This window comes from Anolis carolinensis, chromosome 2 (assembly GCF_035594765.1).
Source record: "Anolis carolinensis isolate JA03-04 chromosome 2, rAnoCar3.1.pri, whole genome shotgun sequence".
NCBI lineage: Eukaryota > Metazoa > Chordata > Lepidosauria > Squamata > Dactyloidae > Anolis > Anolis carolinensis.
The window spans coordinates 302,241,760-302,259,367 of NC_085842.1; the positions used below are offsets into that span (position 1 = coordinate 302,241,760).

The 17,608-nt window shown below is 41.9% G+C and overlaps 1 protein-coding gene across 8 annotated transcripts in view; it reads left to right on the plus strand.

Moving 5' to 3' along the window:
* The first annotated feature begins 4,430 nt into the window (after positions 1–4,430).
* The window catches only part of rictor (RPTOR independent companion of MTOR complex 2), a 66,416-nt gene continuing 53,238 nt past the window's right edge, over positions 4,431–17,608 (plus strand). For all 8 annotated transcript variants that reach the window (XM_062972457.1, XM_062972461.1, XM_016995636.2 and 5 more), the window contains exons 1-2: positions 4,431–4,556; positions 4,721–4,768. In XM_062972457.1, coding sequence (XP_062828527.1) covers positions 4,508–4,556; positions 4,721–4,768 — 97 coding nt within the window. In that variant the 5' untranslated portion in view covers positions 4,431–4,507. The remainder of the gene's footprint in view (positions 4,557–4,720; positions 4,769–17,608) is intronic.

Genomic DNA, 17,608 nt, shown 5'->3' on the forward strand with positions numbered 1-17,608 from the left:
TTCTACAAATGTCATATTTGTCACTCATTTCATTATCACCAGTGGGCTCATTGGGCTCCACTCTATAAGAGGGGAGGCTCAGGAACAACTGTGTCCACTGCCTTGATTGACCACTTTCGCATTCTAAGGTTGACCAAGGCTTTGATAGAATCATCTGCCAATGCAGCAGCAGACTCTCAAGAGCCATCAGGTATACACTCAGATCTATAAGCTCCCAAAGTAGATCATCTTAGTGGGTTCTTCACCTCTGCAGCTGTTCTGAATCCCAGCAAATCTAAAATCATGATAATGGAATTACAGGCATGCTTAATTTGTATGCATTTGCATCTGAATCAGAGAATATATTTACAGTAGAGTCTCACTTATCCAACATAAACGGGCCGGCAGAATGTTGGATAAGCAAATACGTTGGATAATAAGGAGGCATTAAGGAAAAGCCTATTAAACATCAAATTAGGTTATGATTTTACAAATTAAGCACCAAAACGTCAGGTTATACAACAAATTTGGCAGAAAAAGTAGTTCAATACGCAGTAATGCTATGTAGTAATTTACGAATTTAGCACCAAAATATCACGATGTATTGAAAACAATTGACTACAAAAATGCGTTGGATAATCCAGAACATTGCATAAGCAAGTGTTGGATAAGTGAGACTCTACTGTATGTGGTGTTTTTTTTAATGTCTGTGCCCATTCAAAAGTTTTTGCCTCGCTTTCTGTCCCTGTGATAACTGAATTTTTGAGAAATTTGGCTTGTTGTAGAAACAAGGATTGGTGAGAAAGCTTGTGTGGAGACACCTTTTCCCCATGATAACTCTTTCAGAAGTGAATTTCCCTTCTTAGGAGTAGATTCCTCTCACTTCCTGTTGTCTCACCCCATACTTAACTATGAGTCATTTGCAAGTTAAATTTTTGTAACTTGGGGACTGTCTGTAATTGCAAAGTGGAGTACAGGGGGAGTTGGGGCAGGAATTGTCTCCTTAATGGAAGGAAAAATAGTGTGACCTCTTTTTAAGATACATTAGTATACACTTTATGAAGTGTGGTCAATCACAATTTTAAAAAATTGCTTTCCCTTAAATAAAATTACCCACAAACATTTTTTCCTGGGAAAATATTGCATAAGCAATGACTACTTTTGCTGATTGTCTTCAACTCTCTGAGGAAGCAAAGTATATGCATATTTTCGTTGTCTTTATTTTGTGGCTTAGTACATGAAAAAGCAGTTTCATAACAGTAGTCAAAGCAATATTATTCTCAGGATAAACAGGAAGCATTTATATTTTTCAAAGAAAAACAGTCATTTTTCTGAGTAAAACCACACCCTCACAGTGTGAAACTTTGCACATACTATTTATATGCCAAAGTTGAATTTGGTAGGGTTTTTTTTTCTTTAAACCCACCCGCCCACCACAAATTTTATATTACGCTTCATACAAATTTATGTACAATTTGAAAAAAGTTAGATATTGCTCTTTCAAATTATGAAACACTCTGAATCCAAAGTTGGGGAGGCAGGGAGAGGGAAATGAGATATAAAAATATATTAAATATAAATATAACAACTAGACTAGGACTCTGAGAAATCTGTGACTGAATCTTTGCTCAGCCAAGGAAAACACACCGAGTCGTCTTGGGTGAGTCACTTCTTTTCGACCTTGCAGGAAGATAATATCAACCCACTTCTGAATACATCTTATCAAGACAATCCTATACATTTCTGTAAATCACAATACACATGAAGGCACATAACAAGAACATATATCAAGGGTTGGGAACTTGTGTCCCTTCAGATGCTGTTGGGTTATATTTCCCCCATCATTCCTGACCTATACCTGGTTTAAAAGAATCAATCTATAGAAATGCCCAGTTTGAAGGCTTATGAGATTTTTGACCTCTTCTATAAAGTTTCAAGAGCCAAAACCTCATCTAACAGTAATTTGCAGATGGCACAAACTAATACAAAAGGTAAAAAATATCATAAGCACCACTTCAAACTATATAGGTGGGTTCTTTTAAACCAGTGCTTTTAAAGCTATCCAATGTGGGGGACTGGCAGTTTCTGCCCATATCTCACAGACTGGTAGCATATTTGTTACCTCCGGGCTATCTTGGAAATTCAGTATGGTCTGCTCATGGACCAATCTCAGTCCATAGCACTTCGGCATCTTGTTTTAAATTCAGAGATGATAAAACTTTGAAATTATTAAGAATCAACAATTATTACAGATAACAGTGAGCTCCTGTACGTTAGATCTTTAAGCTTACTGTCGGGTTTATCCTATGGAGGCGATAACGGCAAAAACAAAAGACAAAAGGTCCAGCAGAATATCGCCATGTAGGGTGCATCTACACTGTAGAATTGATACAGTTTGAAATCATATTAACTGCCATTGCTCAATCCTATAAAATCAGGCACAACGTAGTTGGGTAAGGCACCAGCAGTCATTGGCAGTCAAGGTTAAAGACCTTGTAAAACTACTACTCCCACAATTCCATAGCATTGAGCCATGGCATTTAAAGTGGTGTCAAATTGCAAAGTGGTGTCTGTGGTGCCCACTTAGTTACTCCCACCAGCTGAAAACTGTCAGACTACACAGAGAAACCATTGAAATCCACAAGCCTGTGGACAATTTCAACAGAAAGGAGAAATGAAAATGAACAAAATCTGGCTACCAGATTTTTTTAAAAAAACACTCTAAAATAAGAACAGTAAATAAAGAACACCACTCAGAAAACAGAAGAATTCTAGACATGAATCAATCAGGCTAACACCTTCCAACAAAGGATCCCCCAGGCAGTAAGCAGTCAGACCTTGAAGCTGCAAAGTTATTCAATGCTAATCAAGGTGGCCAATTGCATCAGTCACACCTGCCTCAAACAGACAAGAGTTCTTTCTCCCACCCTGTCCATTCCAGAGATATATAAAAACCCCACTTGACTAGTTTTCCAACATATCACACAACTTCTGAACATGCTTGCTATAGATGCAGGTGAAATGTCAAGAGATGATGCTTCTGCAACATGGCCATACAGCCCAGAAAACTCACAGCAACCTGGTGATTCCGGCCATGAAAGCCTTCGAAAACACAATACAGTTTGAAGTAGCATTCAGTTCTTTAACAAATTTCAATCAATGATATTGCTAAAGATTGCAGTTTATTGCTTTGGGGATGCTGTTACCTAATCTAATTATAGTTTTGCTGTTTATATTCTAAATTGTTTTAACTGTATTGCATTTTAATTGCATTCACTGTTTAACACACAAGAACTATATGCTGTTTATTGCATGGAGTACTTTAGTATTGTTGCATTTTTATCTTGTGTTTATTTTGTATGATAATAGCCTACGGTCTAATGATTCATAAATGAGCAATTTTAAACGGTGCCTTTTACATTTAAATTTTAATTGTTGCACCGTGTCTTTTAATATATGTATTTTATACTGATGTGTTTTAATGTTTTTATTGGGGGTTTTTTCCATGTCAGGAGCGACTTGAAAAACTGCAAGTCGCTTCTGGTGTGAGAGATTTTGCTGTTTGCAAGGACGTTGCCCAGGGGATGCCCGGATGTTTTTTGATGTTTTTACCATCCTTATGGTAACGTATTTTACATTGATATGTTTTAATTGTGAGTCCCTGTTTAGGGGAAAAAGCGGGATATAAATAAATATTTATTATTATTATTGACACGACAACGTTGTATGACACAGCAAACAAGATAGATATACTGGATTTCGTTTCACAAAACCACAAGTCGAACACTTCCCAAGTGTCTAGGACTGTGTGATGTATTTTCGGATGATGATTATTATTATTATTTTATTATGACACAGCAAACAAGATAGATATGCTGGATAATAAGGAGAGATTTAAAAAAAGCCTATTCAACATCAAAATAGGTTATGATTTTACAAATTAAGCACCAAAACATCATGTTATACAGAAAAAGTAGTTCATTACACATTAATGCTACGTATGTACTAATTACGGTATTTACGAATTTAGCACCAAAATATCACAATGCATTGAAAACGCTGACTACAAAAATGAGTTGGATAATCCAGAATGTTGGATAAGTGAGACTCTACTGTATTTATATCTACATTTAAGACGTATCTTATTTGTATGCCAGGGATGGATGTGGATTGACAAGCCTCAGAGGCTGTAACATGCAGATAGATGCTCAACAGCAGGGGAGGGGCGGGACAATGCCTTCCTGTCTGCCTGTCAATCACTCGCTGATTTCTCTTCCCGGATTGGGCTGCTTGAAGGGAAGCAAGCGCGCGCACAAGGCGGCGGGTGAGGAGGAGGAGGAGGGATGGGCGCGAGGCCAGAGGGAGCGCGCGCCCGCTTTGCCAGCCAGTCTTCCGCGTGCGCGCGCGCTTGTTCGCTGGCTCTCGAGTAACCAGGCAAGCCAAAACCTTCGCCCAGGCGGCTTTCCCCCTCCCAGCTCTCGCGAGAGCGGGCGAGGTTTCCGGTGTTGTGAGTGCGGCGCCCGTCAACATGGCGGTGAATCTCCGCGCCCGGTCGCTGAGGCACCTCCGCATCCGAGGTGAGCTTGGCCGAAGCCGGGAAGGGAAGGAAAGGAGAGGGAGGCAGGGGAAAAAGAAGGCGTCCTCGTCGTCTCTTCCTTCCTCTTCGGTTCCGCTGCCCCTTTTCTTTCTTTCATCTCTAACCCAGTTCTCTTTGCCCCCTCCCTCCCTGTTCCCCTCACAGGCCGGAACGACAGCGGCGAGGAGAACGTGCCCCTCGATCTCACCCGAGGTAATTGGGGAAAGGAGAGGGATTGGGCTCTGCTTCTCTCTGTGTGTCTGTGTCAGAATGGGAGTGAATGGGAAGCCGGAGATGCAGGCATGGGAGGAGGGAGGGAGGAGGGAGGGAGGGCGAGGCCTGCCTGGGAAGCCTTCCCAGGCTCAAGGAGGGCTCGATGTGCATCTTTCGGGCAGCCGCAAGAGGGAAGGAGGGTTATGGGATGGAAAGATGCTCCCTATAGACACCCCCTCCAGACGACACCAAATTGGGAGGGATAGCTAACCAATATTCCAGAAGACAGGAGCAGAATTCAAAACGATCTTAACAGATTAGAGAGATGAATGGCCAAAACTAACAAAATGAAGTTCAGCAGGGACAAATGCAAGATACTCCACTTAGGCAGAAAAAAATGAAATGTAAAGATACAGAATGGGGATGCCTGGCTCGACAGCAGTACCTGTGAAAAGGATCTCGTAGTCCTGGTGGACAACAAGTTAAACATGAGCCAACAATGTGATGCGGCAGCTAAAAAGCCGGTGGGATTTTGGCCTGCATAGTGTATAGGTGGGCCCCTGGTGATGGCGCAGTGTGTTAAAGCGCTGAGCTGCTTAACTTGCAGACCGAAAGGTCCCAGGTTCAAATCCCGGGAGCGGAATGAGCGCCCGCTGCTAGCCCCAGCTCCTGCCAACCTAGCAGTTCGAAAACATGCAAATGTGAGTAGATCAATAGATACTGCTCCGGCGGGAAGGTAACGGCGCTCCATGCAGTCATGCCGGCCACATGACCTTGGAGGTGTCTATGGACAACACCGGCTCTTCGTCTTAGAAATGGAGATGAGGACCAACCCCCAGAGTCAGTCACGACTGGACTTAACATCAGGGGAAAACCTTTACCTTTTACCTAGTGTATAGGTGTATAGTGTCTAGATCCAGGAAAGCCATGTACCCCTCTATTCTACCTTGGTCAGACCACAACTGGAATACTGTGTCCAATTCTGGGCACCGTAATTGAAAGGAGATATTGACAACCTGGAAGGTGTCCAGAGGAGGGTGACTAAAAAGATCAAGGGTCTGGAGAACAAGCCCTACGAGGAGAGGCTGAAAGAGCTAGGCATGTTTAGCCTGCAGAAGAGAAGGCTGAGAGGAGACATAATAGCCATGTATAAATATGTGAGGGGAAGTCATTGGGAGGAGGAAGCAAGCTTGTTTTCTGCTGCCCTGGAGACTAGAACACAACTATAGGAAAGTAGATTCCATCTGAACATTAGGAAGAACTTTCTAACTGTGAGAGCTGTTTGGCAGTGGAACTCTGCCCCAGAATGTGGTGGAGGCTCCTTCTTTGGAGGCTTTTAAGCAGAGGCTGGACGGCCATCTGTCGGGGGTGCTTTGAATGCGATTTCCTGCTTCTTGGCAGGGGGTTGGACTGGATGGCCTATGAGGTCTCTTCCAACTCTATGATTCTATGATTGCCATGGATTCTGCTCCACCCAAGGTTTCTTGGGGGGGCGGAGAGAAGTAATAATAAAACTTTATCTCTCCCGTCACCATTTCCCAAAAGGATCTTGGGGCGGCTTATAAAGCACTCTTAATGGAACAGTGCATACGGTGCAGTAATACAGATACATCAATATCAAATGAAAACATAATTTACATCATCAATACATGAAACAGGTATGGACAAACTTCGGCCAGGTGTTTTGGACTCCCAGCTCTCACCATTTCTAACAGCCGGTAGGCCAGTGGTTCCCAACCTACCTAATGTCGCAGTCCCTTAATACAGTTCCTCATGTGGTGGTGACCCCCCCCCCCCCCCCCACCATAAAATTATTTTCGTTGCTACTTCACAACTGTAATTTTGCTACTGTTATGAATCGTAATGTAAAAATCAGATATGCAGGATGTGTTTTCATTCACTGGACCAAATTTGGCACAAATCCCTGATACGTCCAAAATTGAATACTGGTGAGGTTTGGGGGATGGGTGGGGATGATTTTGTCATTTGGGAATTGTAGTTGCTGGGATTTATAGTTCACCTACAATCAGAGAGCATTCTGAACCAAACTTGGCACACAACTCCCATGACCAACAGTAAATATTGGAATGGTTTGGTAGGCACATCCAGAGAGCCCTGTGGACTCCAACAATGATGGATCTGGACCAAACTTGGCAAGAATACTCAATATGGCAAATTTGAACACTGGTGGAGTTTGGGGAAAATAGACCTTGGCATTTGGAAGTTGTAGTTGCTGGGATTTATAATTCACCTACAATCAAAGAGCCCCTTGAACTCCCATCAACAATAGAATTGGATCAAACTTTCCAGATGCCTCATGACCAACAGAAAATACAGGTCTTTGGTGACCCCTCTGACCCCTCGCACAACCCCCCCCCAGGGATCCCGACCCCCAGATTGAGAAATGCTGTGATAGACTGTTAGGAATTGTGGTAGTTGGGGTCCAAAACAACTGGAGGGCCGAAATTTGCCCATGCCTGACAAAAAACAATACCATAATAAAATCAATCAACCCTAAAGTAGACATCAATAAACCGTTATGGTAATTATAGACATAAAATGAATAACAACCAACCAGTAATATAAAGTGATCTCAATGAAAGTGGGTCTACAGTTTAAACCTTTTGGGCTCTATACCTATTGGAATGCTTGGTTAATGAGCCAAGTTTTTAGGTTGGACCGAAAACATTGCATGGTGGGAGCTAGCCTAATTTCCTTTCAGAAAGGCATTTCAGAGCTGGGGGGGCCACCAACAAGAAGGCCCTCTCCTTCGTCCCCACCAACCATACTTGTGAAGAGGGTGGGATTGAGAGGAAGGCCTCCCCGGTGGACCTCAGAGTTTGTGCTGGTTCATAATTATATAAGGAACACCATTTTGCTGGATTCAGTGTATATAATAGCACCGGGGGTCCTTGAACCAGTGTGCATCTTTCTGTCAGCGGCTTCTCTATCTCCCTCTGCAATATGGAGTAGGAAAAGGTTATGGGATGGAAAGATGATATAGTAGAGTCTCGCTTATCCAACATTTGCTTATCCAACGTTCTGGATTATCCAACGCAGTTTGCCTTTTAGTAATCAATGTTTTTGTATTCAAATTTTCAATACATTGTGAAGTTTTGGTGCTAAATTCATAAATACAGTAATTACTACATAGTAATTACTGGGTATTGAACTGCTTTTTCTGTCCATTTTTGTAAAACCAGTTTTGGTGCTTAATTTGTAAAATCATAACGTAATTTGATGTTTAATAGGCTTTTCCTTAACCTCTCCTTATTATCCAAGATTTTCGCTTATTCAGCGTTCTGCTGGCCCGTTTATGTTGGATAAGTGAGACTCTACTGTAATAATAAAACTTTGTTTTTAACCTGCCCTTTCTCTCCAAGGGAACTCAGGGCAGCTTTCAAAAACAAAATGGCAAACATTCAATGCCATCTGTTGGAAGTGTGAATGTTGCAATTAATCACCTTGATTAGTATTTAATAACCTGGCAGCTTCAAAGCCAGGCTGCTTCTTGCCTGGGGGAATCCTTTGTTAGGAAGTGTTAGCTGGCCCTGATTGTTTCTTTTTTTAGAATTCCCCTGTCTTTTGAATGTTGTTCTTTATTTACTGTCCACTTAACAACTCCTAACAAAGGATTCCCCCAGGCAGGAAACGACAGGCTTTGAAACTGCTAGGCTATTGTCAAGGACAGAACGCCACAAGATTCAAAGTAACAGAGTTTATTAGATTACAGAACTCAAAAATGCCCGTAAAACACAAGGGCCAGGCAGTTTTTGCCTTTAGGAGCAAAAAGGGGCAAAAGTAAATGTTCAAAAGATAAACCGGATTAAACCGGAGTTTAATCCGGGTAAAAACAAACTGCTTGCTTCAGCCTGGGTATAAACGAAACGAAAGCCAAGGAACAAAAGATACAAAGAATGCAACTAATTGGCAGCAGATTCCTCTCTGCTGCCAACACTGTGCTTAGAGTAACTTGCGTCGCTCCCCCACACACACAGCAGACAGGATCTCCAACACGAGTAACTCAGCCAAGGATTGTAGCAGTTGAGTAGACCAGTTCCGTTCCGTAGATCAAAGCCAGAAGCAGACGTTTGTAGTTTTTCCAAGTCCAAGAAGGGGGGAAGACAAGCCGTGGTCAGTTCAGTCCGAGTTCTCAAAGCAGGAGATGGCGTCCGTCAAGAAGACGACGGAAGGTCAAGCTAATAAGAGTAAGCACAGGTTTGCACAAACAAATGCCCACACAATCCCTCCCGCCGTCTGACCCTGGATTCCAATCAACTTACGTCACAGCACAGGAAAGCACACAAGTCTTCAGGGAAGCGTCCCACACACACACGGATCCCAAGCGTTTGCCCAGATTACCTTGCCCAACGCAATTTGCAATTGCTCCCAAGCCCCATTTTATGCCAGTTACAAATCTTCATCACTGTCAGCTGTCCTCCTTAACCCGGGCGTTTCCTCATCACTTTCCTCGTCAGAGCTGGAACACCTCTGACTACGCCCAACAGCATCTCCAGCTGTGGATCCCGTCCCATCCCTCCAGCTAAACCATGGGTCTAATCCTGAAGGTCCCCATTCATCTTCTGTCCCATCATGGCCAGTGGCACCCACTTCCTCCCTTACCCGAGTCCAATCCATCTCATCCTCCTCTGAGCTAACCAGCCCCTCCTCCATTCTCTCCGTAAACCCTTCGAAAGACTCCTCGTCAGATGGTGCTGCAAATATGTCTCGCAGTCTTTTTCTCTCTCGCTCCTCGAGAGTATCTGACTCTCGAGGAGTCTTACGCCCACGTCTGTCAGTAACAGAGCCATGAGGCTCAATCATAACAGCTATTCAGTGATAATCAAGCTGGCCAATTGAAACATTCACACTTGCCTCAGACAGACAAAACTTCTTTCTCCTACCCTACACATTCCACAAATATATAAGCCCCACTTGCCTAGTTTCCAACACCTCACAACCTCTGAGGATGCTGCCATAGATGTGGGTGAAATGTCAGGAGAGAATGCTTCTGGAACATGGCTATACAGCCTGGAAAACTCACAGCAACCCAGTGATCCCGGCCATGAAAGCCTTCAACAACACATTCAATGCTATGTACAGTGACAAAATAAGACAAACAAACCAAATAAAATAAACAGATTAAAACGACGCAAATAAAACAATATTGGCTAAAACATCTAATCAGTCAGGCCTCTTAAATAACATTGAGCAGTTAAAATCAGTACAAAAATATAAACATGTAGAAATGTGGCTCTCCAATAAGTTAAGGCAATTTCTATCAGCATCTTCAGATGAGGTAGAATCAGTAATAATCATTTTCCTCTCCATAGGCTAATGTGCAAAAATACATTTTTAGTTGTTTCTTAAAAGAGAGGAGTGAAGAGGCTGTTCTAATTTCCGTAAGAAGGGAGTTCCTGCAGGAAGTGGTGACCATAGAGAGGGCCCCCTCGTTTCCACCAGCCGTGCTTAAAACGGGTAGGACCGAGAGGAGGGCCCCCTCCAATGATCATAGTATCCAAACAGGTTAGTTAGTGGGGGTGCAGATTGTCAAATAGTCTGGGCCTGAACCGTTTAGGACTTTATAGGTGATGATTTCGCCTACAGTCATTCTGCCAGGGAGGCCCTGATCTCGATCCTGCCTTCCTTCATCTAAGTGGGGACGAGAGAGAGTGCCTTCCTGGTGGTGGCTCTGTGTCTCTGGGACGCTCTCCTTAAGGAGATTAGACTGACTCCCACTTTATCTTTAGGAAGCAGTTAAAAACATGGCTTTGGAAGCAAACTTTTGAAAATGGCTAATTGTAAACTAAGAATGGAGGTTCTAATATCATCCATTTTAATTAGGTTTTATTGTTTTTACTAATAGGTGCACATTCTAGGATGCTTTATTGGTACTATATGTTTTAATTGTATGGGTGATGTTATGAGCTATGATCTGTATGTTTTATTGGGATTATTTCCTCTATGTGTTGTGATTTGTCCTTTTGATCTGTTTGCTTTGATTTTACCTTTTGGGTTGTAGGTGTGATTGATAACTATGTATATTGTTTTTTCGTCTTGTAAGCCAGACCGAGTCCCTGAGGGGAAAGGGGGTGGGATATAAATAAAGCATTATTATTATTATTATTATTATTAGCCATAGATTTGGCACTCACAAATTCCAACACCCCCCCCCCCCCCAAAAAAAAACTGCAAACCTACGTATTCCCATTTTGGATCAGGGACATCATTTCACTACACCACTTTATTCAGGCCCCTGCCTTGATATTTTGGGTAATATGGCTGTGTGGAAGGATCCATAATGTGACTTGTGCATAAACTTGTTTAAGTAAAAGTAGGGAGCACTTGAACGGATAATGAGGGCCCACTGTCCTTGCTTTCTTCTCAAAATAGCTGCTAGGGACTTTACATCTATCAGAGATTATGTGCACATCTATCTGGAATTAAATCCCATTGAGAACCCTAACTCCTGCTTCTATGTCAATTGATATGTTTAAGTCTTTGCTTCTGAGTACTGTTGGGTTCAGTGAGAGAAAACATGTGAAGCAGGAGTCCTGCTTTTGCTGGGGTGGTATTTTGTTTCATAAAATGATTGCCTTGTTGGGTGGGGGGGGGGGGGGACAACACACATCTATTCCCCCCCCTCGCTTTTTCCACCCCCATTTTATCATTTGGCCAAAGTTTGGGGAGAACATTTTTCTGTTTTATTATGAAATAATGTGGCATTTATAGTGAATAAAATATGAAAAAATGGAAGGCAGGTGTGATAGTGAAAAACAAGAAGTCTAAGCAGATAATGTAGGTGTTGGAGTGTTATTGTTGTGTTATAGAAGAAGGATGTGTGAATCCCAAGAGGGAAGATCTCTCTCTGGTGAACTGTTTTTCCAGGGTGGTTTTGACAGTTAGGGAAAGGGAGTGCAGGATCATGAAAACAAAAGACAGTTGCTGTCTTCTCGGGTTTTCTCTCCCCTAAACTCATTTTGTATAGTTTATCTTTCTGCAGGTTCATTGTTTACCACTGAATGCTGATAGGACTGTTACAAGTATTTGAGCTTTTCAATGTTTGTGGGTTAATGTAGTTATCAATATGCAAATTCCAGCAGGTCTTTCCAAAGGTATCCTATTTTCTCCTTCAGATTGATTCTGTGTTGTCAGTGATCTTCTTGGAAGTAGTGTGTCACTGCCTCAGCTTGTTTATAGTTACAGTTAAAATGAAGCCTACTTGTCCCTGTAGGCAAGTTGACTTCAAATATGACTGGATTTAGTCCTCAAGACATGGTGATGTTTGGAGTTTCATTCATACTGGCATTTTTGAAAGACCTTTGGATGTCATATTCTTGATGTAGAATTTTGTTTTGTAGTAAATTTGCAGACATATGCATTCTTCTGTGCAGCATGTTAACTGTTGATGAGCTATGTAAACATAACTGGTTATCAGTGGTAAATAGTGTGAAAGATATTTCAGCTCTATGTATTTTTAAAAAGCTTTATATTACTGCCTTGTGATTGAGTATTCCCCAAGGTTGTTTATAGTAGATTAAAAAAATACACATATTTACAGCAAAGGTCAGTGTGTTGTTTACAGCTAAGCATTCCCAGTAAAACAGACAGTGGAAGTAACATGTTATTTTTTTTAGAGAAGGGGAGAAGCAAGATCTCTGCTGCTTCTCCTTTGGAAAACATTCATGGATAGGAGGAAAGAACCCTAAACCTTTCAATAGCTCTACCCAGTGGCAGAGGCCACAGTTTTGCATTGTTTTTTATTTGTTTTTAGCTGAGCAGTTTAGCCATGATTTGTAAATATATTAAAACATTCATTCACCCTTCAACTACAAAATTAATAGGCTCAAGAGTGCTGCAGGCTATAATTCTTAGATCCTTTACACTTCTGACACTTAAGATACTCGTAATTCTGATATTTTGCTATACTAATTTTCTTATAAAAACAGTATAGCAACATGGAAGTAACAGTCAAAATAATATAAATACTCTAAAATCATCAGATCCTGGCTGATTTTGGAAGCTAAATAGAGCTCTTGTTAGTATTTGGATGGGAGACCATCAGTAAATAACAGGTACTGTAGACCAGGGCTTCTTAAACCCTTTTTACTCATGACCTGAGAAATGTTTACATGACCCCAGATATATGATATATAGAACAGGTTTAAAAACCAAACATTTACTTAAAATAAATTAGCATTTGTAAGGGTTGCGAAACAGATTGATTTCCCTTTTTGTGGTCTACAGTGAAAGCATTTTCTCAGAGTCCACTGTAAACACTGTATTGATGCTAACAGATTGTGTAAATGGGTGACATTCAGAAACTTTACAGCTGAATTTTTTTCATGATCCCATATTATTATTATATTTATTTATACCTCCCACTTTATCTCTCCGAAAGGAGACTCAAAAAGCTTGACATAAAAGCATTAGCATACAAATTAAAATATATAAATATGCAAACATTAAAACAGAATTAAATATAAACAGTAATAGAAAATCACAGTTCAACTCCATTAAAACATATTCAAAGTTAAAAACCACAGCACCCCCTGATTTGTTCTTAAAAACCTTCATTTTTAAAAGCCTGCCTGAATAAAAAGGTTTTAGCCTGCCACTGGAAGGACAGCAGGGAGAGGGCCATTCTGGTTTCCCTGGGCAGAGAGTTCCAGAGTTGAGGGGCAGCCACTGAGTTTCGTTCCTGCCAACCGAGCTTGAGATGGAGGTGGGACCGAGAGAAGGGCCTCTCCTGAAGATATCAGGGCCAGGGCAGGTTCATACAAGGGGATGCATTCAGCCAAATAACCCAGATCTGAACCATCTAGGGTTTTAAAGGTCATAACCAGCACTTTGAATTGTGCCCGAAAACAGACTAGCAGCCAATGGGGCTGCTGTAACAGGAGGTTGTTCGCTCCCACTAGCCAGCCCAGGTTAGTAACCTGGCTGCAGCTCTTCCAACCACCTGAAGTTTTCAAGCACTCTTCAGTTTGTGATAGGATGTACCTAAGACATGTACCACTGTGGCCAGATCTAGCTTCTCAAGAAATGGGTACAGTTGACACACAAGTTTTTATTGTGCAAAGGCTCTCCTGGCCACCACTGACACTTGGGCTTCTAGGTTCAACTGCAGACCTGTGTCTTCAGTGAGAGTGTAACCCCATCCAGCACAGGCTGGATCCCTATTCCCTGATTTGCCTTCCAACTGACCAGGAGTACCTTTGTCTTTATTAAGTTTCAATTTATTTGCTCTCATCTAGTCCATTACTGATGAGAGACACTGGTTTGGGTTCAGGACAGCTTCCTTGGGGTTTAAGAAGCAGGCTATAAACTATATTTCAGAGGAAGGAACTAGCAAAATCACCTTTGAGTTTTCATTGCCTAAGAAAACCCTATAAAATGTATTGGGTCTCCATAAATCAACAGGCAACTTATAGCAGACATATGGAGGATAATGGTGTTTTATGTTGCTTTCAGGATAATAATCAAATCTTGCTCAGGGTGTATTGTGCATGCATGTACTGATCACCTTCTTGTGGGAAGGTGTCATGTGGGTTTCACTGTGTATATGATTCTTTCAAAATTTATTGAAGTGACATGGGAGTGACCATGGAAAATTGGCTTCCATAGTGCTTTGATATGGAAGATAGAATCCAATGTAGAAAATAGTAGAAACTGACAGTAGAATTTATTCTTGCTTTATCAAAATACAATTTGACAGTGCAACTTATATGAATAATTAGATAAAATATACTTTTGCCAATGCTTGCTAACATTTCAGGTTTTTTTTTATTGGAAACATTTACTGTATGTACTCGAGTATAGTTTTTCAGCCCTTTTTTTAGGACTAAAAAAGCCCCCCTCGGCTTATACTCAGGTGAAGGTCACTTCAACTCCAGGGATTCTTGGATGACACCGATTATCTTGACCCATTCCAGTCTGGTTTCAGGCCTGGTCATGGCACTGAGACAGCTTTGGTCGCCTTGGTAGATGACCTCCGTAGAGAGTTGGACAGGGGGAGTGTGTCCCTCTTAGACATCTCAGCAGCTTTCGATACCATCGACCATGGTATCCTTCTGGGACGGCTCTCCGGGATGGGCCTTGGGGGTACTGCTCTCCAGTGGCTCCAGTCCTTCCTGGAGGGTCGCACCCAGATGGTGAAGCTGGGGGACATCTGCTCGGACCCCTGGCCTTTGACCTGTGGGGTCCCGCAAGGTTCCATTCTGTCCCCCATGCTTTTTAATATCTACATGAAACCGCTGGGCGAGGTCATCCGGGGTTTTGGAGTTCGGTGCCATCTCTACGCAGATGACACTCAACTCTACTACTCTTTTCCACCTACTTCCAAGGAAGCCCCTTGGATCCTAGACCAGTGCCTGGCCGCTGTAATGGGTTGGATGAGGGCCAACAAGCTGAAACTTAATCCTGATAAGACAGAGGTCCTCCAGGTCAGTCGTGCGACTGATCGGGGTATAGGGTGGCTACCTGTGCTTGACGGGGTCACACTCCCCCTGAAGGCACAGGTCCGCAGCTTGGGGGTCCTCCTGATGCTCAGGTGTCGGCGGTGGCCGGGAGGGCCTTTGCACAGCTAAAGCTAGTGCGCCAACTGCGACCGTACCTCGAGAAGTCTGACTTGACCATGGTGGTCCATGCTCTGGTTACCTCAAGGATGGATTACTGTAATGCGCTATACGTGGGGCTGCCCTTGAAGACGGTCCGGAAACTGCAGTTGGTACAACGGTCGGCAGCTAGGTTACTAACTGGAGCTGCTTACAGGGAGCGGTCAACCCCCCTGTTCAAGCAGCTCCACTGGCTACCGATAATTTTCCGGGCCCAATTCAAGGTGCAGGTTATTACCTATAAAACTCTAAACGGTTCGGGACCTGCCTGTCTTCGTGACCGCGTCGTCCCCTATGAACCCACCCAATCGCTGAGATCCTCCGGGGAGGCCCTCCTCTCACTTCCACCCTCCTCACAACTGCGTTTGGTAGGGACGAGAGAGAGGGCCTTCTCGGCCGTGGCTCCCCGACTCTGGAACTCCCTCCCCAGGGAGATTAGGTTGGCCCCCTCTCTACCTTCCTTCAAGAAGCAACTGAAGACTTGGATGTTTCGGCAGGCCTTCGGAGATAGTCATTAATTAATCAGCCCCAGTGAGTTTTTAATAATTTATCCTGTTTTTATTACGGTCTTATCATTTATGTGTTTTAAATGAAATTTTTATCTTGTATTGTTGTTTATATTGATATATTGTATTATTGTTTTATCTTTTTATATTGTGAATTATTGTGTTGCTTATATTTTGTTCTTATGTTGTTTGGGCCACTGCCCCATGTAAGCCGCCCCGAGTCCCCGTGGGGAGATGGTGGCGGGATATAAATAAAGTATTATTATTATTATTATTATTATTATTATTAAGATAACAAATAACAAAAACATTCAAAGTGCTTGCATTATTATTCACTACACAAATGGCTGACTCAGTTGGGTACTGGTCCTTGCTTTCTTTTCAACACTGCCTCAGAATGTTTCATCATATAAGTGTTTTTAGATTTCGGTTTTAAGAACATGTATTTATACATTTTTGTACACTGACTGAGAAGTTTTAATGTCTCTTATCCTGGAATGTTACTGCAGTTTTTTTTTGGCAATAATTTTTATTGAAGGGTTTTCCTAGGGATAGGGAGGAGGGGAGGGGGGGGGGGAGGGAAAAAAAAACATCCATCTTTCGACATTTTTGCCAATTTGTGTGGGGTTAAATACCATTGATGGGTCATCTTAATTAGATTCTCTTTTAATTCGTAGGAGTATGTATAATTCATTTTTGTTTTCCAAATTGTCTCCCATTCCTCTAATGTAATCGATCTACCTATATTCCTAGCCCAATTTATCATATATTGTTTGACAACTTCCTTCTCAGTGCTCCATTCAAGTAAGGTTTTGTAAATTCTTGTTACGACTTTCTTCTTCTCTTTAATTATCACGTTCCAATAGGATATCCCTGTAGCAAATCCTACTTTTTTATCCTTATTGAAGTACTCCTGCAGTTGGTAGTATTGAAGCCAAGATATCTTGGTGAGGTTTGTGTTAATTTCTTCGTGTGATTTCAATCTGAAGTCTTTGTTTTCTTTTCTCAATATGTCCTTGTAAATTGGCCACATATTCCATCCCATCTCTCTTCTTTGGAACGATTCAATTGCAGTTTCAATACGGTATTCACTTTCCTAGTGTTTTATAAGCTGCCCAGGGATCCTTTACCCTAACCTTAACCCTAACCCTTCATCCATGAAAGGCTATCCATACTTTGTTTTAAATATATCATTTTAAAGATTTTTTTTAAAGATGTGATGTCAGTAATGGCACGAGTTAGTTCTGAAACTGTATCTGTATCAAAGAAAGTACCTGAGAAACACCTAACCTACTTTATCATATGCATACTTCAAGTCTTCTTTTAACAAAATGATTTCTACTTCATCATTCTCCCGCAAAAATGCTATTTGCTGAAAAACATAACATTGGGTACTTTGTAGACACCAAAAAAAGAGAGAGAGAGAGAGAGAGAGAGAACTGACTCATGTATAAGTTGACCTGATATGTGAAGTTGAGGGCAGGTTTTAGAATAAAAAATATGAATTTTGAAATCACCTTTGGATTAGTTGAGTGCCATTTTGTGGAGGAGAAAGCACCAATGCCACGTTGGGGGGCAAGTTGCCCCTGGCCACCACCACCATTTCTACACTCAGATCTTTAAAAAGAACAGAAGCAGCATCATGGCTACTTCTGTTGCAAACCAATAGCTGAAGATAATTTTTCATGAGCCTTTATCCATGCATTACATTTGGTACA